General features: G+C 40.8%; 1 protein-coding gene across 9 annotated transcripts in view; it reads left to right on the forward strand.

The window, feature by feature from the left end:
• Positions 1-464: 464 nt before the first annotated feature.
• Positions 465-26,172, forward strand: part of CC2D1B (coiled-coil and C2 domain containing 1B) — a 49,564-nt gene continuing 23,856 nt past the window's right edge. Inside the window, exons 1-13 of one of the 9 annotated variants that reach the window (XM_048498268.1) lie at positions 485-527; positions 1,094-1,226; positions 1,730-1,856; positions 2,907-3,048; positions 11,244-11,362; positions 12,287-12,400; positions 18,554-18,682; positions 19,888-20,197; positions 20,368-20,492; positions 21,340-21,415; positions 23,800-23,910; positions 24,102-24,232; positions 24,806-24,878. In XM_048498268.1, the coding sequence (XP_048354225.1) occupies positions 1,791-1,856; positions 2,907-3,048; positions 11,244-11,362; positions 12,287-12,400; positions 18,554-18,682; positions 19,888-20,197; positions 20,368-20,492; positions 21,340-21,415; positions 23,800-23,910; positions 24,102-24,232; positions 24,806-24,878 (1,396 nt within the window). In that variant the 5' untranslated portion in view covers positions 485-527; positions 1,094-1,226; positions 1,730-1,790. Of the gene's footprint in view, positions 528-642; positions 1,242-1,355; positions 1,376-1,729; positions 1,857-2,906; positions 3,049-11,243; positions 11,363-12,286; positions 12,401-18,553; positions 18,683-19,887; positions 20,198-20,367; positions 20,493-21,339; positions 21,416-23,799; positions 23,911-24,101; positions 24,233-24,805; positions 24,879-26,172 lie in introns of those variants that run through there. The other 8 variants (XM_048498264.1, XR_007244636.1, XM_048498270.1 and 5 more) reach the window with 8 other exon arrangements.

The following is a 26,172-nucleotide window of genomic DNA, read 5'->3' on the forward strand; positions in this document are numbered from 1 at the left end:
TTCTAGCAGTCTAATGTATGTGTATAGTGGCTGTAAATATTTGAGTAAATTTAAAAATAAACCAGAGAGGTGGTGAGACAACGATCCATAATTCAGCTCTTCTATCTCCAAAAGGGTACCATGACTCCATAAACTGCTCCATAGAGTCAAATGGCCAGTCAGTGCTGAAACAGCAAGAATCTCGACTTGAGAAAGCGCTCGTTTCCTCTTCATTTCTTAATGCGGCGGATGGCGTTTTCGCGCTGTTCCACCTACTTTGGTCAAATAAAACTCCAAAGGCAGCGTGTGCTTTTCCTTTCAAAAGCCCAGCGCAGTCTACCTGGGTCGGGCGTGCCTTTGGGCGACATGTCCGTTTCCACCGCCACCCGTCTCTTCCCCGCCTCCTTGCCTGGTAGCTCTGCCTCCTATCCATTCTCCAGTGTCTCTCCATCTGCGCATGCGCGTTGCTGGGCTTCTTGGTGCCGGCCTTCGCAGAGGCGGAGTGGGCGTGGAAAGAAGGCGCCGGAGCTGCCCCGCTGCTGCCGGAGGTGAGTTTGTGCTTTGGGGCGCCGCCCGTCTTGATGGGCTCGCCGGATAGGCTGGCGACCCTTCGCCCTGGTCTCCTGCTGCTTCTGTCACCAACAGAGGGGCGGCAGCTGCTAATGTCCACCCCGGGTCCCCTCCCCTTTCTGCCGCTGGCGTCTAGGGAGAGAGACGGGCTGTTGTTAACTGAGCCTGATTTTGGGGCTCATTTGAAGTCCCCTCTGGCAGAGTGGAGCCCTTGGAGAGGATGGGTGGTTGCTGACTCGAGACTGGCCTTATTCATACGATGCATGGTCCTCGGTCTCCTGGTAGCAAGACGTAGGGGCTGCCTCTACAAAGTCTTGGGTTCGAGCTGATATCAGTTGCTGTGAAAGCTGTGATTGTTGTGTGGTGGCATCTCATCATACATGCAAGTCACCGTGTATGAACGTGATTCAGATCCCCTTAGGAGAGAATAGTACTTTAGTAGAGGGGAGGGGCTTTAAAGGTAGTGAGCCCAGTTATTTGTCGTAAACAAATAACAATGCAGGAGAATGACGGTAATGGTCATTGTGTGTGCGTGCATTTGGAGGTTTAAAGCGTAATTTGAGCCTGATGGGTCTCAGAATCTGTTGATCATCAAGGTGGAAACTATGGGAAGTAATAACAGACATCAGGTGTAAAGGGTCTGTTTCCCACCAGGAGTCTGCAGTAAGGTATCTGAAGTGAGTCAGGTGATGGTGGGTGTCATCCCAAGTTTCTTTAATGATGGAAATGCTAGATTTCAATCCTCGTTCAGTGAATGATGAACTATACCCTTGTTCCTTCCTTACTCTACGCTGGGAGTGGGCTAGCAACATTCCTTTCCATTCAGGTTGTATAGCCCAGGATGTTTCTTTTCTTTCTTTTTTTAAGTTGTAAAGTCAGGAGTGAAAAGATTCGTTGTGGTCTGTTTGTGTGTGTGTGATGAGATAAAGAAGTGCAACAATTAAAAACGCATTTGTGATATTGTCTCTTCAAGTAAGTCAGAAAACTGCCCAGTCGGTCCCCTGATGCTCAAGAGTATCTAAAGGGACAAGCTCTGTTGTCTGTCTGTTTGAACTAATTTATAGCAGCCCAGGAAGTTGTAGACTGGGTTTTTTTCAGACTTAGTTTCCACTAAGCATGATTTGCATGTTTTAACAGGAAACAGCCATAAATGATTTTTGTCTGTTATATTTGGATGTAGGTAACTGTTGTAACTTTTGTGGACTCATCAAGGAGGCAGTATTTGCTATTCGTGAGCCAAAATGCTTGGTAGAAGACCCAAGAAAAACCCACAACAGAAGGGTCAGGGAGCTGCTGCTGCAAAGCAGGTATATTAATCTTTTTACAAACAGTATGTGTGTACCTTGTTAGAATGTTCTATCATTACGCCTAGTTTATTTGCAGAACTTTTTATTGTGTTGCTATAACTCAAAGACACTATAAGATACAAAGGGCATTCTCCTTATATCTGTAACAGTAGAACATTAATGCTTTTGATAACCCATATTTTATGTACATCAGGAATTTACTTGCAGACTTTACTCCAGCTTTGAAGTGTTCATGTACCTCAAGCAGTATGATTTGTACATGGCAGGTTATTTTAGGTTTAAGCAAGCCCTTCCAGATGCCCAGCTAGACTCTTGTTAGGCGCTTTATCCTGAAAATCTTTGCCTTGTGACCTGATGAGTCATTCTGCTTCATTAGAGTCTTAGGTTCTCATCAGATTTTTTTGCTAACTCTTGAACTTCTGATAATTGATAAATTCAGTGACTTACAGGAAAACAAGAAAGACAGCTGGGATACCTGCATTCTATTGTTTCAGTCAGTTTCTTTTTCTTGCATTTCACAGTTTTTTCATTGTTGGTAGAAGTGCCAGATTGATTATTTACTTTCACATTCTAAAGTGTGCATGTAACAAGGTAGCTTAGCTCTCTGTTTGATACTATAACAGTACAGTCTGAATCTGTTAACACCTTCTAAACCCATTGACTCTGTTTAGGATTGCTGTGCAAATGATTAAGCAGATCTTTTTTGAAACATGTATTTATGAAAAGGCCCAAACACTGCCTAGATCCAGGGTTATCCTCTATGAAGCAGAATGCCTCAGCATCCTACAAACCAGCATAAAACTGTCCAACTACTCTGTTATTAATTGTGATAGAATGCAGAGAGAATTAGATGTATTAATGTCTATTGACAATGGAACTTAGTTTTAGGCTATAGCCAAGGCAGAAAGGTTTACGGCATTGGATCAAAACTAATAAAGCCAGTTTGCTATTTTAGTTTGTAATACGTAGACGTGTTCTTACAGCACATGATGTTGCATGTTTGTGATCAGCCTTCTGTCCTCATCAAAGCATTTTCTCTCTGGGTAACAGCTGGGACTTTTCCTAGAGTTCAATCCTGAAGAGATAATGCGAGAAATGGAGGATGATGGGGATGATGGGGATCTAGAAGCAGAACTGGCAGCTATCACAGGAGAGAACACGTCAGCTGGGAAGATAAAGCCTAAAGGAAAGAGTAAGTTGTTCACAAGAAAATGTGAATTTAGCCTTTGGATCCAGTGAATCAAAGTAGAAGGCAGGCCAATCTGGACTGGAAATAAAGCTAATCTTTTTCATCCATGATGGCAAACATTAGTCTAGTGCTAATTACACAACAAAATGATGTTAGTCTATAGCAGCAAGTGAGTTTATGCACCTGAAGATGTGAGCTTTGACTCATGAAATGTTGTTAATCTTTAAAGTGTTGCTTGGTACTCGTTCTATATTAATGTGACCAGCGTCCTTCAAGATGTATATCAGGGGTGTCAAACGTGCCGCCAGGAGCCAAAGCTGGCCCCTTGAGCAGGCTTATCAGGCCTGCCAGCCAACTGAGGTTGCCCCACCCACCCTCACTCCAAATCTAACCCATCGAGCTGACTGAGTGAGTGCAGCTTGCTCCTGATCTGGCCTGGTGAGCCCGTTGTGTTGGTCCAGGTACCCACCACTCCCTGTTCCCAATCTGTCCTGGCGAGCCACCTCTCTCCCTGTGCCAGTCTGGGCTGGTGATCCTGTGCAGGCTTGCCATCTTAGGTATCCACCCCCATAGATGCCAATCTGGGCTGGCAAACATCCTGTGGGCTCATCAGCTGAGGCAGCCACTACCACCGCCCCCCGCCCATGCTGACCACCTCCCTCAGTACTGATCTGGACTGGAGAGGCTGCTATGGGCTCACCAGCCTAGGCAGCCCCCCATACCAATCTGGGCAGGTGAGCTTGTGTGGGCTTGCCGACTGAGGCAGCCACTCTCCTAGTGGATCCTGTGCTGTACTGTTCCTCTTTCTGCAATGGTAAGGATTCAGCATGCTTAAAAAGGAATGGAGGCTACAAGAGCAAGCACTTGAAGTGAGCAGTAGGAGTCAAACAGAGAAGATGACAGGGTAGGTTGGACAGATGGCAGAACATGAGGAAGAAGGAGATGATACAAAAGTAGGAGTGAGTGAGCTATATATACAAGCCTTAAGGCTCATGATTGTAAGACAATGGAAGGGGAGTGGACTGAGAGAGAAATGATTTAATAATGATAGCTCATCAGAGGTAGTGGTCTAGAGAGCAGATTATGGAAGCTGAAGCTGAGAGGCTCAGGTTTTACATCTCTGGCGTTAGTTCCTTATTGGCCTGTGTTCCCTCTCTCTGAAGTAAAGTGCCTCAACCCTCAGGGTTAGAAGCAAGACACTAGTAAATAATGTACTCTTCGTATCGTACGTGATCACCACTATCAAAAACTGTGATAGCAGGTTTTACTGCTAACAACGAGGTATGAAGGACATAAGAGTTCCTAAGGCAAGGGACGCATTGGTGGGCAGGCAAGTTTTTTTCTATCCCCACCAATGTATATTATCATTGCTGCTGCATCACATGCTTTATGGGTGGCCTGTGCTGCTTGAAAGAGTTGGGTCTTGTGAAAGGATCAAAGTGAGAAAACGTGTGTGAACATATATACATCACTGTGAACATCTACATGCAGGTTTTTGCCTTTGCTGTGCTAGAAAAATCAGTGTTGTAAAGTGTGGGTAAAACACATGGCTGAAAACATTCAGCCTCTGTTCAACAGCTACAGACTATTGAGGATACTTATTTTAGTGATAATATGGCCATATGTAGGCAAGAATATGGTCAATTCCCCTCTGACGATTAGATGCGTGCTCGTCACTCCAAATATCTAGGTTTCCAACAGAACTCCCCACTGCACCAGCGCCTTAAATGAACACGCATTCTCCATCCCATTTCCTGGCACACCGTTACCACAATAACCCTCGGCACATGTTATTTTAGAACCTGGAAGAAAGTAGACCTTTTCAAAAACGCCATGATCAATCCGGGATGAAAGGGCGCAGTGGGGAAGATTGGGGGTCAAATCTCCCGCCCCTTCGAGTGATATGGAGTCTACCATCCAATCAGGGTGCAGTAAGCTGTGCGCGATGGGCGCACAGCCCTTTTAAAAAAATTTCGCGGAGCTAAGATCCATGTCTATATGAAACAACGTGGGGCCAGTTTGAATGTTTCACTGAGTAAAAGGCAATACAAAGTAGCGCTAAATGTCGTATCCACATGGATGTGAAAGGACAAAGCAGCATGGGAATGGGGCTTGCCCTTAATCACCCATTTCCCCGTAGAGTTGCTCTGTGCATGCTCGCGCATCCCTTTTTCATTTCCCGTACCCGAGATCGACATGGATACAGGGCAATGCGGGGCCGGTTTTGAATGTTTCACTGAGTAAAAGGCAATGCAATGAAGCGCTAAACATCGTATCCACGTGGATATGATGGGACAAAGCTTCAAGGAAACAGGGCTTTGCTTTAATTGCCCATTTCTGCATTTCCACATATAGATGTTCTGTTCATGCTCATGCAGACGTGGATCTGCACAGTAGGAATAATAAAAAATTCTGCCCCAGCACAACGCAGCAGCCAATCAGGAAACCCCCTGTGTGGATTGCGTGTTAGGTCCGCCGACAGTGGGGAATTTTGCGTTGCTGCTACGTTGCCGGGACCGAGGGTTATTTGGGGGCAACAAGCTGCAGTGGGGACCATGAAACTGTGATCAAAAGGTGCTGATTCTTTTAATTTATTTTTTATTATTTTATTTATTCAATTTATATACCGCCCTCCCCCTAGACTCAGGGCAGTTTTCAAACCTGGATGTATCTACATCCATTTTTTCAGAGGGGAAACAATCTATATTCTGGTCATTATGGTCCCAAACTTCCCAGGTGGGTTGGTGATAGTTTCTTAGGGAAATAAGGTTAGTCTAGAGTAGCAGCTACTTTATTTAATTTTATTCCACCTTTATATCTTTTTCAGGATAAAGGTGATAGGAGATTTGTAAATTCATCTGCCATTTCCTGGACTGTCTTTGTTCTACAGTGCCTTAGGGACAGAATTGGGTAGGCTCTAGGACCCAAGCAGAGCATTCTAGAACAAAGACAGTCCAGGAAATGTTGGATGATTTCTTAAATTTGCTGTTATCTTTGTCCTGAAAAGGGTATAGTTTCCATACAATGTGCAAATATATACAGTAAAATTAGTTTAAAATTGATATTTTGCAATCCTTTAATCCAACAGGATAGCCTACCAAAAGAATCAAGAATCAGTGAAAAGTCTTTTGACATAACATTATATTTCAAGCTCTCTTAAAGGAAAAATAAAGATTATCTAGCCCAGTGGTTCTCAACCATCCTAATGCGCGACCCTTTAATACAGTTCCTCATGTTGTGGTGACCCCCAACCCTAACATTTATCCATTTTACAGATGGAGAACACTGATGCAGAGAATCTTAGGCGACCCCTGTGAAAGGGTTGTCAGACCCCCAGGTTGAGAACCACTGGTCTAGCCCTTGCCTCACCACATCCATTCCCCATAAATGGAGCCACAGAAAAAGCCCTATTATTATTATTATTATTATTATTATTATTATTATTATTATTATTATTATTATTATTATTATTATTATTATTATTATTATTATTATACACATAACAACACAGCACAAGTGTCACAGATTCATCTCTGAATGTCGAGTCCTTCCCAAGGACCTGGGATAATAGAGGTATTTGCGTGGGAATGTGTGCAGTTCCTAGAGGTGCTGCTTTCTGCAGCTTGTGGACTGATGTTCTGTCCAAGTTTGAGAGCTTTCCAGATGTTTTTTTCAAGATTTCTTAAGATTCCTCCTGGAGGCACCGACTACTGGTGGGATTACTGTTGTTCTTTTCTGCCACAATGTCGTTCCAGCTTCCAGTTTGCTTAGGTCCTTGTATTTTGTGATCCTTTTCCAGTAACTTTGTCACTCTACCCTGCGCATAAACTGGCACAGCAGCATCTGTAGTCCAAACGTGAGCTTTCTCTATCATATTTATGTCATAGGTGTTGTGTGCCAGATGTAATCAGTATGTATCCTAAAGGTCCCAGAGTATTTGGCTTCTTCATTTTTTCTGTGATTATTTCTCGCGAAGGCATTAGCGCCAGGTACCGGGATCTTGCTAAAGGAAGGCCGTACTTTTTGCAGAGGTTCCAGTGCACCATTGCTGCTAGCCTGTTGTAGTAGTTCAAGATGGTCAGTTTGGGCTATTTTCTTATGGCAACAGATGATTATTATCCCACAGTTTCATCACCCTCTTTGCAGGAGGCAGCACTTTGGGTCGTTAATAAGACTTTTCGATTAGTGTAATGTTTATTGCATTTAATCCGTAATACTTGCTCCTGGGCAGCAAAAATCAGCCCTTCAGTTTTCAGCTTCTTTAAGGGAGTTCCCCTTCTGGAAGCCACTCCCATGTTTTCTTATATCAACCTTCATACAATGTTCTTAAAGTACTGCCCATGGAGTGGCTTGTTTAGCCACTGCTACTATCGTGTTTTAAACTGTTGGACTCCATACTCTTTTGATTCTTTGGCTTTCAGCATCTCAGCCTTATGGACTTCTTCTTTCAATGCTGGCTCTTGACTTTCTTGGATGTAGCTAAGCTTTCAGGCCTCTTTTCTCTCTTCCTCTACTGATTGTTAGCGGTGAACGTCCTATAACACCTTCTGACCTTGCTAGGTAGGAATCTGTCTGCATCGCCTTCTTGGATGCAGTTAACTTTCGATTGATGGTCATGTTTTCAGCGACTTTCTGTCCAGGATGTCCAATTAGAAGCTTGTGTCCGGTTAATTATGCCAACGGTGCAAGCGTGCTACAGGCACCGCCCAAGTATTAATTGCCTTTATTATTATTTCCTCCATTTAACTTTGATTTCAAAGTTTTTCTTACCCTTCACAAGATAATTCCTTCCTAATTGCGCCTTGGCACGACTGCGTAGCTTGGTGTTCTCTGCTTGCAGTATCCCCAAGTATTTGTAGCTTTCATTCACTAGTAAGCTCTTTATTTCTATGTCATTTAATATTCACGCCTTCGCATGTTAGGATTTACCTTTACTGAGTTCCAAAGTTACACGCTTGTCAGATCCAAAATCCATTGCAATGTCAGTGCTAAAGACTCTCACTGTGTTCAGTAGTGACTCAATCTCTGCTTTTGAGTTACTTAAGAGGCTTTAGGTCATCCATGTATAGAAGGTGTGAAATTTGCAATTGAGGAGTTTCTTGCTGTCTGATATCAACCCGGCCTGTTTTTCTTCAAGAATTATAGAGAGCGGAATCATAACTTAATGATGAAGTGTAGTAGGGACAGGGAATCTCCTTAGAATATTTAAACTTCGGATGTTGATTTCCCCTATTCCTGCTCCATTGACTAATGAATTCATTTCAAAGTGTATTACATTGCATTCTTGACCAATTTCTTGATGTTTTCACTGACTCCAATTATCTCCAGGCAATGAAGTATCCAACTGTGTGGCAGTGAATCGAGATAACTTCCTGTAATCAATCCAAGCTACATGCAAGTTGGTTTTCCTTCTTTTGCAATTCTCAAAGGATCATTTTATCGCGAGCAGTTGATCTTTTGTTCCCCTATTGTTTGGTTTGTTTCCTTTTTGTTCTGCGGACAGCAAGTTCTTCTTTCCTTCCAAATTGGTCTTGTAATGACCCATCAGCTAATGGCCGCCGATAAAAAGCTTAAAGGTTGTTGGTAAGGCAAAATTGATTATTTATGTAATTGCTAAAGGATTGCTCCCTTTTCTTAGTCTTTCATTATCAGAAGCGTTTTCCCTGTTGTCATCCGTTCGTCAATTTGGCCTGTTTACAGCTTCCTGAATTCAACTTCTTTAGGCAGTCACTTTCATGCAAATTGGTCAATTCCGTTCACTGTAGAATCGCCTGTAGATTCCATCACTTACGCAGGCAGTCCAGTTCTTCACCTTGTTTTGCTTGGCTTTTCCAGCCATTTTAGACCATGTTATGCCAGGTTATCCATATTGTTGCTGCTCAAGACAGCCTCCACATCTTTATTTAACTTGCATTTTAGTTGCTGATTCTTTGGAAACTTATTCCAAATGTCTTTCTCCAGAACTCAATGGAACTGTTCTCTCATCATGGCTCTCCTGTAATTTGTTTCACATCGCCACTTACATTCCGGTAGAATTATTTCTGGTTAGAATTCAAAGGTTGATTCTACTTGAAATTGAGCAACGCTTCCGCCGCCGAATCTTGCAAATCTTCCTTTTGAAGCTTTGCCCACTATCATTGGCTTTAATACCTCTATTGCCTCATTGAGTTTCCTCATGTCCAGGTTGTGCCTCCCAACTTTAAAGTCTGCTTTGATTTATCAAATTTTCAGCTTCTTCTCCTTCACTACTTTTCAGTTTGCTTGGCATCCGGTAATGATTTGCTTTTGATTTTTGCTGAGTCTGATTTTCCACTTTGGAAGTATCCTTTTAGGCCTTCTTTCTGGGTGATGAATCTTTACCCCTAGCTCTTTAGTAATCCACTACTGAACCTGTACATAAGCTAGTTTATTTCATACGGTGACATTGGGCTTTGGATTCCAACAATGACCTTGTTTGCATCCATGGTAAATTGAGCGGAATCAACCTTGAACCAATCTTCCAATGTTAGCAGAAATCTATACGTTCCATTTCTATTGCTCCAATATGTTCCTGGGATCCTTTGCATCGGTTCCTCTTAACGCTTTTTTATTCAATGCCAGAACTTTTGGAACTTTGTTAGGGTTGAAATGCGATTGCTGATGATTGTTATTTCGCTTCCTCCTCTTCCCTCCCTCTGTCTCTTGCAGTCCTTGAATTGTACCAATTTTGGCTAATTTACTTTGAGTCTTTCCTTGGTATGTTTTCCATACCATTATCCTTTATCCTTTCTGCCAGGTTTCTTTAAACTCCTAGTGCACCTAAAACTTTATTCCCTTTCAATATCTCTTCCTTTTGATCCAGCAAGTCTTTGCTCCAGTAATTTCTGTGTCACCAGGTGAGGATTCTTTCCAGACTTGGTACGATAGTTTAAGAATTATCCTCTTTTTGATGGGTTGGATTTGCGTGGCAAACCATAATTTTCCTACATTATTCTCTGCACTGAATATTTTCGAGGCGTTTGTTCGGTACTTCCAGTAGTCCTGCAGTCTTCAGCCCTGGATTTGCTCAGCTGAAGATCCTGGAGTCCTGTAGCCCATTTCATGCCAAGTGCCAAAGTGCTCCAGCACTAAAACAGCGGTCCTTGTTGACCAGGCGGCGATGACCGATCGATTATAAAGTTTCTTTTTCTTGTCTTCACCATGGTTTTGGGTTTGGGGCACATTTAGTCTGGCTTCTCATCAGAGGCCTCTCTGGTTTGGGTGGCCCTCCAGCACAGCCCTCTGACTCATTGGAGCACACAAGCCCCACCACCACACCAAGGTAGTGCCCTTTGGGGGGATTCTTCTTCTTCTTCTTCTTCTTCTTCTTCTTCTTCTTCTTATTATTATTATTATTATTATTATTATTATTATTATTATTATTATTATTATTATTATTATTATTAATTCAATTTCTATACTGCCCGATCCCCAAAGGGCTCCGGGCAGTGAACAACATAATATATAAACAATAAAAAGGAGCAAATCCGGTAAAATACAAACATAGGCTCCGTCAATAAAACATCTTAAAATACATAAAAACAGCGGCTAACCATTAGCAAATTAAACAAGAAATTCCAGAACAATTTAAAAACCCACTAAGAAGGGAGGGACGGCAAACCCCTCAGCATGAGGATCTCTGTTGTACCAGTGCCAAAGCAGGAGCAGTGGGGGGGGGGCACCATATCAGCGGCTGGACACTCCAAAGGCCCTGTGGAACAACACAGTCTTACAGGCCCTGCGGAACTCACCAAGGTCCCGCAGGGTCCGGACTGTTGGTGGGAGGGTGTTCCACCAGGCCGGGGCCAGTGCTGTGAAAGTCCTGGCCTGTGTGGAGGCCAGCCGCATCATTGAGGGGCCGGGGACCACCAGCAAATTGGCCTCTGCTGAACGCAGAGGCCGAGTAGGGACATATGGGGTGATGCGGTCCCGAAGGTACGAGGGTCCCAGACCGCGTAATGCCTTGAAATATAATGTTATGCCTATTATGGGTTGTGGCTGATCTCACCTCCCTAAAAGAAGGCTCCAGGCAGAAGTTGTTAAGTAGAATGGAGTTGGCATATGGGCTCCTTATTGGGGAAGGGCCCTTCTGATACCTCTTTGCTGTAAGTCTATGGTTAACATCTGAACCTCAGGATTCCCTCTCTCAAATTTTGCCTCTTTGTGATTGTGTCCTCCAGCTCCTCTGCCTATGGATCATATTGCAAAGATGGCTGCAGATTGTATGAAGGACTTGGATGATGATGATGATGAAGAAGAAGAAGATGGTGATGAGCTAGAGGAAGACAATGATCTTTTGGTGCGTATAGATTTCTGTTGGCCGGTCATTTTTCTTTGTTAAAGAAGATACATTATTATCTTATAGGAAAGGTGCAGTTGAGGAGACTCTACAATCTGTCAAGGAAGTGCAAAGTCAGTTCTGCATATCTTTATACTAACAAACTACAAATAATCAAAGTTTGGGATTTTCCATTTCACTGAATGAGAAGGTATGGTCATCATCATTGATTTCCGCCACCCCTGTTAAATTAAGTTGTTGGAAGAAAATATATGAAAACAAGGGTGGAAACATACCCTACATGTGGAAGGAGTGGTGGTGGTAAAGAAATAGTACTGTTTCTGAGTTGTGGTAATGCTTTAGGAATACCAGAGTTTAGAAGCGATTATGGGGAAAAGGTGACAAATTGTAGGGCTGCTAATAGTTTAGGCCCTCCTGACAGCAGGAAAAATGCTTTGCAGTCTTTCTTTTTTCCTAAAGTGAATGTGTCTCATGTGATCCTTACGTGTAAAATAACTGCTATGTTTCAGAAGACCATGAGGTTTGTGATAGTTGAAGCTGACAGGGAGAAGTTCAGTTGCCATTGCTGAAAGACTGACAGTGGGATAATTGGATCTTTTATGTTCACTGGAACACAACTGTAATTGTGTGAAAGGCCAACATCTGCTACCTGATATCCTTCAGTTGAATATCCAAGGGTTGCATGCACCACTGAACCATGGCCATCCTTGAAAACTTCTGTAGATAAAACATAATTTAAACAACTTGCATAATTCAAAAATAATGCTGTGTTTTCAAAATAAAGCAACATTGGCTTGGTGTAAGAGAAATGCCCCTTTGATTCTGAGTAAGGGATTTCAAGTCACATCTTGGAATGGTAACAGTGAAAAGGTGCTAAGTAACTCATTCTAACCCAGCACCTTCCTGCACTGGTTCTTGCTCTAGGCAGAGTTGCAGGAGGTTCTAGGAGAGGGACCAGGAGGAAGCTCTGAACTTGGCACAGAAACGATAGATGTGTCTCCTGTGGCCACAGATCAGCTTCCTGAACCACAGACACAGGTAGGTGAAAGTTTTTGTCTTCAAGCCCAGTGGCTTACATTTTAAATGATGGAAAGAAATTAAAAGCTCTCTAGGTCATCATTCCACCTCAAATTCCCCAGAATCTTTCCTCATTACTGAAAATATTTTTGTCTTCTGTATTGGAGCATTGTTCTGTGCTTTGCTTTTACTTTGTAAATTGATTTGGGGACTGTATTATTCATTTTGAAAATGAAGAAATAATAACGGCAAGAATGTATTCTTAGGCATGTGCATCACAGGCTCACAGTCTTCAGTGGACTCTGCAGGCCCAGGTCAGTTAAGATAAACAACCATGTGAAGGCTGATAATGTAATGTAATATAACAATATGAAGATTATCAATATGCTCATCTGAGTTTGCTGTTTTATGTTAGTGGGATAAAACACTTATATCAATATGTGCATTTTGTTTTTCACTGTAAACTGAAAATCACAGTTTAATTGGTTGGCTGCCCTTGTGAAACGTAATTATGTTATAAACTCATGAACTTAAACATTGATCAAAGTATCAGCATCTGCAGCACATATACATCTCAAGTTTTGAAAATACAATTATCCACCTGTGTATAGTCAGCTTCTCACATTCCTCTGTGGAGCGGTAAAAAATCAACTTTTGTAATGTATACTGGGAGCTTCAAAATAATTGCACCTACACATGCCTGAACCATGAGTTTCTTCTGTTTATATTGTACAAATTTGAAAAGGATAACTACGTTTCTCTATTCAACACTAAATCATACTAAAAGATAAACAATACAAAAACCTTTTATCTGCGCTTATAAGGGTGCTTAGAACAACTTCTTACCATTTTAAAGCTGCAAGACCTTATGATTTACAGTGCCTCATTAAGATAACACAGTATCTTTTGGAAGGCGCTTTGACAAATGTACAGTAATGAGTCATACATCAAATATAATCAAACATAATCAGATCTCCAGGAATCAGAAATGTTTCAAGAATTCAAGGTCTCTCTCCCTCAGTATGTTTATTTGCAAAGTGGGAGCTCTCATTTTCTTGGGGGTTAGGTCAATTCTTTATGGCATCTCCTTAAATGGATTTCCAAACTACAATATGTATAAATAATATGAGATCCCAGTGTTCTGTCCCCATTTAAAAAGGGGATGTAAAATATTCTAACTTACCCGACAGGAAAAAAAGCCTTAAATATGGTGACCAGAAAACTTCCTGTGTGAATGCAACTCTCCCAGGTCACCCAATACCTCTTCAGTGGTGTTCCCAGAGAGTAATGAAATCTCTTGACGAGGTAAATTTACTGGTTGGGACGTATGTAGACAATTAAGGTCTCAATGGAAGCATGAGGCTAAATTAAAGTGAAAATGTATGGTGGACAATAATCATGCTTTACAGGAAGCAAGTATCCCCAATAGGATCATGGATCTGAATCTGAAACTAAATTATGCCTCCTGTTGTAATAATATTTGCTGTGTGTCCATAAAATCATACTAGTTGGTTTTTAAAATTCAGAGCACTAGAAAATGTAAATCATTTTTTGTGTGGCCATGTTCAGTGAAATCTATTACCCAATTTTTAATGTGGGATCTCCAGTTTTTCTCAATTTCATGAACCTTAAACTTTTACCTTAAACTATTACCTATGTTTAAGACTTTTTACAAAGGCTTAAACATAAACATACAGATTTTTTGGGGTTTCAATTACTGAATTGGTCTAGCCAATGTCAGATCTAATGTAGAGTGTGTAAATTCTTTGGTGACTATGGTTGGTTTGAATACTGAACAGCCAGCACATCTAAAGTGACCTAATGTTTGATGTTCAACCGGTGTAGTTCATTGTGTGTCCATATGCACTAACATGGCTCTTATGGACCAGGTGCTTCTTAAACCAAATGTAGGGACCTCACTTCATCCTGCAGTATTTTTAACTAAATTCCAATTCTTCACATATGATTTTTTAAATTAAAGGAGAATGCTCCATGTCACACAGTGAGATCACTAGTGGTCTTAATCTTGTCCTCCAGTAAGCTAGACCTGGAAACCTCTCTACTTTATCTCTGGCTGTGTTGATGATCTGATTAGAGTATCCCGTTGTTAAATTGTTTATGGAGAATTGATGCAACAGATTTTTAATTTTGATTTAAATTGATATGTAGGTGCCAAATATGATTTGAAATGCAGAAAATAATTTTTGTCACTTGATTTATTAAAGGGGTGAACATGAATTTTATTTGAAGCACCCCAAAATACTTCCATGTCTGAAAAAGACACCTTCATCTGATCAATGTGTCCCGTAAATTTAATGTTTCCACTGTATTAATCCAGTCCAAAAGCTCATTAGTATGTTTATCAGTATCAAAAATGAAAAATAAGTCATCTGTATATCATCGAAGGCTTTCATGGCCGGATTCAACTGGTTGTGGTGGGTTTTCCAGGCTGTGTGGCCATGGTCTAGTACCAGACCACGGCCACACAGCCCGGAAAACCCACCACAACCATCTGTATATCATTTATAGGCATGATATGCTCAGCAAAACTAGTGACTGTATTATCAAAAATAAAGTTATTTTCAAAGGAAATTATGTAATGGTTGTTTATTGAAGGTGCGTAAGCACATCTCATGCTGACACCGTGCTTTTGTAGATAAAAAGAATCGTTGTAACAAAAATAATTATACTTAAAATAATGTCCGTTAATTGGATGAGAAAATCTATAGGTGGGCTGGAATTTTCATTCAGGACTTTTATAATCATTTCCCTCATTTCATCTGAAAGCACTCTAGTACAAAGGGAGGTGACATCTGTAGTGGCCAATACTGCTCCCTGTGGTATCTGTATACAGTCTAATTTGGCTATGAAGTTTTTGGTGTCCTTAATGTATGAATTAGTTTTAGTGGTAAAAGGATGTAAGAAAAATTATAAACGTTTTGAAATTGAATTGGTCCCTGAGTCTATTGGACATCTTGGAGGTGGGCTGCCTGACCTATGTATTTTAGGAAAAATGTAAAATACGGTATACGTGAGAACTGGTTAATCAGATGATCATGTGTATGTTCATCAATATACCCTGCAGCAAGTCTCTCTGTACAAATTATGTGAATTAGGGATCCTGAGTATTTGATTGGATCATGCGTTAATAATTGATAAGTGTCTATATCATTAAGTTGTCACCTGATCTCCATGATATAGTCCTCCCTATCCAAGACCACAATGGTTCTCCCTTTATCAGCCGGTTTAATTACTATTGATGCATCAGTGGATAGGTCTTTGAGTGTATTCCACTGTTTCATAGTCACATGATGTTTGATGTGAATGGGATGCTGTTGTAATTCATATAGATCACCGAAAATTACTCTATGAAAAGTTTGAATGTGGTGATCCTCCACATGGGGAGTGAAATACGACTTTTTGTGAACGATCGTGTTTCTAGGTTGTGAGTCTGAAAAAAAACAACCAACACATATTGCTCGATTGGATGCTTTTCCGCTGGCCTTAAATGTGAGGTAGCTTTGGCTGACCTACCTGTTTTCTGTGCCATCGTTTACTCTCTCTTTCTTCTATGGGCTCCCTTTCTCTGGCCTCCTCTCTGCTGATCATGTTTGTTTAAAAAGTGCATACAATGTGGCACCAAAATGAAACATAGCAGCCTCCACAAAAAGTCTGGTGCTTGCAGCTGGACCTGAAGACAGAATTGACTGCCTCTTAATAGCCCCTCCTGACCCTGCCAAATTGGTTCTCGGAACTTTTCCATTTGGTTGGGCCAGATGGCTGCCTTAAACAATGGGGCCATTGTTGAACCACTATATCAGTTGCTCTCTCCTGACAGTGTGGAGAGTGGATTCACTGGTAAAAGGTTCATGCCTGCTGTTCAGGACATTCTTGTCCAATCAAGAAAACACTCTACCAGATATTCCTATTCTAGGAAATGGGATCAGTTCACCAAATTGACTAGAGCAAGAAGTTTCTCTCTAATTACATGACTCCTACCTGAGGTTTTGAAATATTTGCTTTTCCTCTCCCACAAGGGCCTGGCAACATGCTTCACCTTGTGGCCATTTCAGCATGCCATGATTTAGTTGAAGGTTGCTCTTTGTTCTGACACAGGTTGTCTCAATGTTTTGCTAATGTTTCCCTCCTCCCTTCCCCACAGACACACCCTCAATTGTTCCATAATAATCACTCTCATTGGTCTTATCAAGACTTGTGGGAGAACCCTTTGAACCATTGACTCCATGTCCTCTGGTCCTACTGACCAAGAAGATGGTGTTCACTTGGCTCAGGGAATGGTATTGCCTGTATTTTTTTCATCCCCTTCTGCAAGGGCTGAAAAGACCCTTCACTCATTGGATGTAAAAAAGCATCCTACTATATTATGTACCCAGAACCAAACAGTTCAAAGTTGATAAATCTTTATTTGTTACTCGGGCCCAAAGAAAGGGAAAGCTGCTTCTACACAGTCACTTTCTGGGTAGGTTATGGATGCTGGTAACTTTTCTCCATTAGATGTCTATGCCTACTCCACCAGAGCTCAAGGTTTGTCAGTTGCTTTTCATCAGAGAGTGCCACTCATTGACATCTGTAGGGTGGCAACCTGGTCAGCTGAAGGCACTTTTGTGAAATATTATTCTCTGGATTTGCAGCCAAGGAGACGTACAGAAGTGAGAAATAAAATACTCCAGTTGAGAAAGGCAATACTCCAGTTGTTGTTTCAATTATTTTGACGAGTAACCTGCTAAAATCTCAATGTGGGGCTGTACTAAAGAGGGAAGATTAAAACAGGATTTCACTTGCTTGTAACTGTTGTTCATCTACATCTTCTGTGCAGACACACATTTCTTCCCTCCTGCCCCAGTGTACTCCTTTGTTGGCCCAGTTGTTTTTAATATTAATTTTCTTTCTTTCTTTCTTTCTTTCTTTCTTTCTTTCTTTCTTTCTTTCTTTCTTTCTTTCTTTCTTTCTTTCTTTCTTTATTTATTTATTTATTTATTTATTTATTTATTTATTTATTTATTTATTTATTTATTTATTTATTTTTACATTTTTATACCGCCCTCCCCCGGAGGGCTCAGGGCGGTATACAACACTAAACAGACAATAAAACAAATAAAATTAAATTAAGACTTAAAATGCAGCAGCGTTCAGCTATCGAACCCGATTTAAATTTAAGTTTAAAAATAGAACTCTTGAGAGTTCATGGTGGGTAAGCAGGAGCTGAGGGAAGGGAGTGCCGTTCCTACAGAGCATGTGACTGTTTAGGCAAGAAAGTTGCTCTGAAAGGGAAGGACACTCCCTCAGTTCCTAGGACAGCTAGGCTGTGGCTGGTCTGCACAGGCACAATCTCAATGTGTGTCTGTGCAGAACACATTGATGATCAATAATTACACATAAGTGCAAAGTTAATTTCCATTTTGTGTTGTGTACTGGGTGCCCATCCTATATCCTCTAAGGTATTCAATTTTAAGAGCACAGGTTGAGTGGTATAGGGTAGTTAGACTGACTAGGATTGAGCAGAATTGCCTCAGGGTATTCCCCTGATATCTTTGAACAGGCTCTGTGAATTCTGTGTATTTCCTGTCAATTAGTAGGATTAGATTTGTTTCATAATCACACCAATATTGAGTTATTGTGGTAACCTCTTGGCAAAGTTTTTCAAAGCAGATAAATTCCAGCGACTTCCCTTGTATTTTTAGGGTGATGTTTAATCTGCTGAGTTTTCATTTCAGAATGAAAGGCCAAAATTTTGCAGGCAGGCCTAGTGAAGGAAACCATTTTGAACAATCATAGTGAAGGGGAGAGAACTTTTTTATGTCTGCAAAAACACTGTGCAGCCAGTCTTTGCTAGCTAAATATTTTAAACTGTTGGTTCATCTTCTCCACTAGCCAAATATTGCTAGTTATCCTGTGGCTGCAGATTTTCCTGAGGTACTCCACCCACTTTTATATTGCTGCTTTGATGGGAAGTCCGGGAGTAGACATATGGAATGTTTGCTGAAGGACAAGCACCTCTCTGTTCAAAAGAAGCTCCCTGTTCAATCTGGGCTGTGTTAATCTGTGCCTGTCCCAGGCGGCAGTTTTCTTCTGGTAATCAGTGTTACATCAGAGTGTGTGTATTATGTAGAAATACTTTTACTGTTTATTTTCTTTATTTTTTGCTCTTTTGAGATGTCTTCTGCTTCCAGTGAACTACAGCGAACAATAGAAGAAAGGATAACTAACTATAAGATAGCAATAATCAATGGAAAGAAGGCAGGGGAGAGTGCCAAAGTGCGACGATATGAACGAGGCCTTAAGGTATGTTAAATTTATTAACTATAAATCCTTGTAAAAGGAGAAATTCTGAAAAATATGCCAAGAGTGTCACTCACATGAATATTTCAAATGTGCAAAAAAGGGATATTTTCTTCTTCTTTTTTTCATAATACTTTTTATTAATTTCCTTCTTTAAAAAACACATTGAACATAAAACATACATGAAGCCATTGAAACACATAAGACATCAACAAATATTAACACGTAACAAATGACCCACATTGTCTATGGTAAAATCATGCAAAAAAGGGATATTTTCAATGTAGTCCGTTCAGTTCTGTTCTGAATGTGCATATAAATAGAACTGTCTACGATAAATGAAGCAACTTCATTGAAGTTTTTGGATATAAAATAAAAAAGACATCTTATTTTTTTATTGTAAGAAGATCTGAAGTGCAGTGTTCGTGCACAGACCTATCTAGTGAATGTGGAAGTGTGGTGCTCTATTTGCTGTTAGTTTAGATTTATTTATATGTATGTTTTACAAGATAAACTGAGATGGAATTTTCCCATGTCCTTATATCACGCTGGAAAAGTCTGTTAGCAGGAACATGATGGGGTATGAGATTTCAAATATCTTATAAAGTTCTCTCCAAGTTATAAAGTTCTCTTCAAATGTTATTTAAGGTGTTAACTATTCATAGAATGCTGCTCGAACCTCAGGCATGTTAATTTGTGTGTGCATGTACTTCTTTTGTTACGTCAGCCTCAAGGTTACTATGAAATATTAATTGCTGTCTTCAATTTAGTAATCTAAGATTCTTTCTTTGAGTAGGAGTCAGTGGGATTCCACCAACGTGTGTAATTTCTGTGTATTAATCTGGTGAAGAATTGAAAGTACAACTGTGTAGTTCAGATTTAGAATAGGTTTAATTCTAGAGCAATTGTTTATGTTTGCCAGATGATTTTGGATCAAGTAGAATGAACTTTTAAAAACTGATATCTATGGTACTTAAAAGAAATAACAACCTTCCTGCTAATCTGAGTGACCAAGAGCATATTAGTAAAACAATAAGTTGCCCCAGGGAAAATGAGGTATACTTCTATGGGAAGGTTTATGTTTTTTCTGCTTCCATTACTTGTGTTGTCCACTGCGTTGCCATTTTCCATTATAATGAATGAGCTTGACTGGGATGAGTGTCAGGTGCTGCTTTTACCTGGAACCTTTATCCCTTAATTACTGCTAGACTTTGGAAATGATGCTGACTGCTGTGAAGAAGGGCAAAAAGGTGAATGAGGAAGAGATGCCACCACCAGTAGCATCAGGGAAGAGCTTTGCAGGCATGCCACAAACCATGTGTGATTTGTCTAAACAAAGCTCAGATGATCAAGATAAAGGAACAGTTCCTGAGGAGAAGGAACAGAGGGAACAAATCTCTGCTGCAGACCATGAATTAAAGAACCCCAGCGATACAGAATTGCCTATGAGCAAAACTGCCCTCCAGGGCCAGGATGCAAATGGAAGTGCTACAGGAACAAGCATCACTTTTGAAAACAGTAAGTAGTTCTGCTATTAAGTCATCTCCACTTGGGGTATGTGTGAACAATACACCCCTTGCCACTTCAGTCCTCTGGGGTGCAAGAGGATGGACTGGGAGAACAGTGTTGTTCATTTCATTTACAGTAGATATTTAAAGTCTTACTGGTTTGCTTGCTGTCTTGTTCAGATTCCCCAAACTTTTGTATGAAAGCACTACTTGTGACAAGAGAGAAGGAATATAAGTTAGCCGCTCTGAAAGCCAAACAGGAAGGTGATCTTGAGAAGGCTAAAGAATATATGAGAACTGGTAAGGTAAGACTTGATTTATTCACAGCCCAAGGCAGCTTTACACAAATCAAATTTTTGTTAGTAATTTTGATTTCTCCAAAATAGTTCATCTTCAATGGGTAAGTTTGGGAATTTGTGTTAACTGTATGAGGTTCGGGGGGTGTGGGTGGTTTTTTAAGGTTGAGTCACCAAACTTTCAGGATAGTTGCAGGTAGTTCTCTTAGAAGAGCCCCCAAGTTTGGAAGAGATTGGATCAAGGTGTCCAATTTTTGAGCCCCCGAAGGGGTGCTCCTCTGAGATCCCCCTATTAACATAATGGTGAGCTATGTCAGAATGGGAATCACAAAGAGTAATTTTTTCCAGCATAAGGAAACTATTGGATAATCTTTGCAGGACTCTGAGGGAGCAATTGTTTGAGGTAGAAGCACCAAATTTGCAGCATAGCTGCTGGTAGCTCTCCTTACAAGAATCCTGAAGTTCTGTGAAGATTGGTCAGGGGGACACAACAAAGAATGGATGAAGCACCTACTTTTCAGGCCTGTAACATTGAACCCCCTAATCCAGCCTCTAATCCAGCCTTTACCAAACATGGGAGTTCTTCTAAGGAGAATCACCTGAAGTTATGCTGATAATTTGTGCCTCTATCTCAAAACACAGTCTCCCCAGAGATCCACAAAGATCCCTAGGGTAAAATGAACTTCTGCATCTGGAAAAAAATGTCTTTTTCAGATTTACCTTTTCATCTCAATTGAAATGGTGCCTCTTTTTCCCACTTTTGCACATCTGAATGCACACCACAGTTCTAGGAATCAGGTTGCAGCCAGGGCCATGACAGTATTTTGTTTTGGTTGATTATGCCTTATTGTTTCAGAAATTTAGCATGGTTCTAGAAGCATTGGACAGCGGACAGCCAATAGATCTTAAGGATATGCCTCCATCTCCACTTGGTAAGACCAATAGTGATTTTTAAAAGTGTGTGTGGGGGGGGTGTCAATAAGGAATTGTAGGAGGAGAGAAGATGTAGAATATTCTAACCCTTCCTCCACAGAAACTATAAACACTTATTGGTTTGAGCAGTCACATCCCTCACTTTTCTACCTTCTTATTCTGAAAACAGTGAGCATGCTTCGATTTTTGAGGGAGGTTTGCAATTTAATTATTTGTTTATTAAAACTTATCCCAGCTTTCCTCAGGGTTCAGGTTTAGATTTTTAAAAGAACAATGTTTCTAATATTTATTCATACCCATTAATTTCAAATACTGACATCCTGTTTTTCCTTGCAATCCTAGGTGTCTTACAAATTACAATTTATTACAAACCCCCAAATAACCTTCCGCCCTCACCCCCAATAAAATGCCTGCAGTCTAAATAGTGTTAAAAGCCCTGGTAAAAAAAAGGCCTTGCAATTCCACCTGAAGACTTTTAGTGATGGAGTCCCCCACATCAGGAAGCCTGATACACAGAGTAAGAGCTATAGTAGAGTACAAGCTTTCACTCATTGTTTCCACTGGTTGCCTCATGGGGGGTGGGCAGCCTGAGGATGATATTTAATGCACAGGGGAAATTGGTAGGAGGCTGTGAAGGATATTAAAAGATCGTAACCAGCAAAATGAATTAGAAATTAACTGGCAGCCAGTGTAACTGTTTTAAGATAGGTTAGATGTGTTCTCATTACCTATCTTCTGGTAGTAATTGGGCTGTCACAGCCTGAACCAGCTGCAGTTTCCATCTGCAGGTTGTCTCCAAGGGCAACCTAATGCTGCATATATTACAGTAATCCAGCCACAAGGTTGCAGAAACATCAATCAACATGACCAGGTCTGCTGAGTCTAAGAAAGGAGAAAGTTGGCAGACCAGATGCAGACACAGCTGGAAATCCCACATCATATCCCAGATCTTCCAAATTCTGTAAACTCTCGAGATTATGAGCAAGCCAATTTCCCCTCGACTCTGTAACTTTCTCAGTTTCTCCCCATATTCCTGGGGTATATTTGGGCCTCCTCAGAATGTGTTTTAGGGCGATAGGGGGTTGCCTACCAGTCTATTAATAAATGCAACTAAAGGGAGATCCATAAGGACACATCGGGAGAGGAAATTGTGTTTCCTCATTTTTTTCTGTCTCTCTCCTCCCCTGCCCAACCCTCCTTCTCCCTAGTTTTCTCATCCCTTTAATCTATTAATGATTTCCTTCTTCTGGCTAATCCCTGCCTTTAAATATTGCTGGGCAACTCATGATGTTGGCCAGGATTTTTGCATGCACAGATGGTTGGCTACTTGGTGGGAAGAGAGGTTACTTCCCAATTTTTTAAAAAATCATAGTTTTGTGCAAATCCAAACATTACCCCACATCTGCACAGAGATGCACGCTCACCGTGGGTGATCTCCCTTGTAGATTTCCCCCCCCCTCATTTTTAGGGGGGGCACCCATAACTTTAAGAAATAAGATTATCTTCCCTTATTTTAATAATATGAAAACACCAAATATACAGAAAATTATGGTAAAGTGCATTTGTCATGAAAATCTGACTGGAGGGGTTTTTAGTAGATATTTCTTCAGGTGATCCCATCCCAGCAATTGTGCCGGTTGCTGGGCCTGGTTGGCAAGTCCTGGCTTCCAGGCCCAGTTGCATGGTGAGGCTTGTGGGGTGCACCTCACTTCCCCTTTATCCCTCTCTTGTCTGGTAAGCCAGATTTGTTTCCCCACTTGTATATTCCTGCTGAGTGACCTTGGTCTTGTCGACATTCATTTAGAACTCCCTCAGCCTCACCAACCTCACAAAGTGTCTTTTGGAGAGAGGAAGGGAAAGGGATTTGTAAGCCAACTTGAGTCCCCTTATAGAAGAGAAAGGCAGGGTATAAATCCAAACTCTTCTCTCTTTTTCTTCTCCCCACACCATTTCCTCTTTCCTTCCTTCTGGTAACTTTCATAATCTTTCTCTGCTTTCTTTTCTTCTTCCTACCCATCATCCTTTTACCCATCATGAGTGGGGATTTGAAATCCCAAAGTCTCATCTTCTAACACTACACATACAGGCTTTTGTATTATGGGTGCAGTTAAATGGAAGCAAGCAGCCAGGCCTGGGTGAGGCCTGATGACTATTGCTTACCCTGGTCCTGGTTAGGCAAAATCAGCACTGGAAAGAACTCTTCCCCTTTCTGCCATATCTTCCCCTTTCTGCCATATCTTACTGATAGAAACCAAGGCTTGAAGGCTTGCAATACTGTTGTGGTTGTCTAAGAACCCTCCCTGTGACTGCTCAGTGGTATTTGTTTCTTAAAACTGCACTGCTTCTATCATTAGGGGCAGCTAAACCCTTATATATTTTTCAGACCTTGAAAGTCCAGAAAAAATGTGCATTCCCCCTAAACCAGTGCCATCTGCACCTGAGGAAACTTCCCAGCCACTGACAGCACAAGAGCTCCAAAGTAAGGCAGCTTTGGGTAAGAGGAGTTTGAATCAGTGTCTCTATTGTGCTCAGAGTTGTATAGATTAAAAGTCTGGTGAGTTGTTATCTTTTTGCTTTGCTTTTGTATAAAGGTGAACTTCTGGGGTTGATGAAAAAAGGAGATTAGGTTCAGATGACTGCTGTTGGCTGAACTCATATGATATATTTTCTGTATCTTCTTTAAAGGTTCTGTGCAGCAGCCAAAAACAGTACTAGAAGCTTTGGAGCAGAGGCTGGAAAAATACAAAACAGCAGCAGCTCAAGCCAAAGCAAGTGGAGCTGACCGAAAAAGCAGGATGCACGAGAGAATAGCTAAGGTAAAGAAAGAAGACAGTTTCACTGCCAATAAAACTCAGTTATTGTGTATTATCCTTTATAAGCTAGTAATGTGACATCACAGAAACAGGACAGCCAGTTATGGAAAAGACAGAACATGTGCAGTTTTGTGCCTTTCTACATTACATATGTATTTTAGATTACATACATCTTTTAGATCTGAATGTATGTTTAAAGGTAGAGGTAATTACCTGTGCAAGCATTGGGTCATTACTGAATCATGGGATAACATCAAATCATGATGTCTGTTTGCACCCTGTTAAATGATAAGGCTTATCCGATTTACAAAGAACATGGGCACATGGGTAAGTTTCTAATCCTTTTGTGTAAAGTTTTATAAGCTGTATTGTGTTAGTATTATGACAATGGACATACTGTTTAAAGGCAGTTTTGTATTTTCTCTGCTGTAAAATAAAATACTAATAAAATGCAACAGTAAAAATGTTCCTTTCAGTAAAAATGACCTCAAGATGGTGGGAAATTAATGTATATATTTATTGTGTTTCAAAAAGCTGTGCAACCAAGCTTATTCTAATGCAAATGCCCTATTACAGCAATACCAAGATGCCATAAGAGCCCATAAAGCAGGAAGAAAAGTAAATTTTGCTGAACTACCCGTTCCTCCTGGTAAGTTGGCTGTGTGTGATCTGAAATATTTAGCATAATGCTTTCCCTGATACATGTGCCAGAAATACTTCAACAGAGTACCTCCTACTCTTCTTTATCAAAGACTGGTTTGGTCTTGTGACACCACTACAGAATTTGCTTTACAACTACCCATTGTTGAGTATCGAAAGTCAAGTGTAGTTGTTACGTTTAAGTAGGGAGAGTGACTGAATGGCACAATCTTAGCTGAAAATGTATGTGTAAAACTCTTGTTCGGGGATGACGTTTGTCTTAATTTACTGACTGGGATATCAGAATTTACAGAACTACATTATCTCAACTTCCAGGACTACTGTACACATAATTAGGCTTTTATGAAGATGGAAAGTTAAAATTCTTTGTCTTCAGATTCTGTGGCTTCGATAAAAAAAACCCCAATCACATTATTGTGCTGGAAAAAGTGTTGCACAACAGATTTTGAAATTGCTTGTATATTTCATTTGTATCACTAAATTCAAAAGATGCATTTGAAAAATCAGGACTTTAAAAAAGAAGACTTTTAAAGAAAGGCCCTTTTTGAAGAGGAAGAAAATAGAAGTACAGTATTTATGTCAAAAACAACATAGAATCTGGGATGAAAAATTGAATTCCAGAAAGTCTTTTATTTCCTTCCCATTATAAGCAATATTGGTGTAAAGTTATGAATGTTTGGCACAATTCCTGACTCATTGTCAGTATTTTCCTATTCAGCTGATTTTACATAAATGTGAAAGAGCATCTACAGAGCCAGCATATGGTGTAGTGGTTAAGAGCAATGGACTCTAATCTGGAGAACCTGGTTTGATTCCACACTCCTCCATATGAGCTGTGGCCTTTTATCTGGTGACCTGGATTTGTTTCCCCACTCCTACACATGAAGCCTTCTGGGTGACCTTGGACTAGTCACTGTTCATTCAGAACTCTCTCAACCCCACCTACCTCACAAGGTGTCTTGTTGTGGGGAAAAGAAGGGAAAGAAATTTGTAAGCTGCCTTGAATCTCCTTACAGGAGAGCAAGACGGGGTATAAATCCAAACTCTTCTTCTTCTTCTTCTTCAGCCAGAGTCCATGTTCATGTGAATGACAATGTGCTTGCCAGTTTTGTGGGCAGCCACTGCCACCTGTGGCAAGAGGGCTATCTGGTCTTAGCTCTTTTAATATCAGTTTAATATCTGAATTCTAGAGATAGTTTGTGTCTAAGTACCAGTTGCCAACAAGGGTGGACTTCGCTTTCATAGCCTGCCTAGAGACATCTGACTGGTCAAGGCGGGGTGAG

The sequence above is a fragment of the Sphaerodactylus townsendi genome, linkage group LG05 (genome assembly GCF_021028975.2).
Source record: "Sphaerodactylus townsendi isolate TG3544 linkage group LG05, MPM_Stown_v2.3, whole genome shotgun sequence".
Taxonomy (NCBI): Eukaryota; Metazoa; Chordata; class Lepidosauria; order Squamata; family Sphaerodactylidae; genus Sphaerodactylus; species Sphaerodactylus townsendi.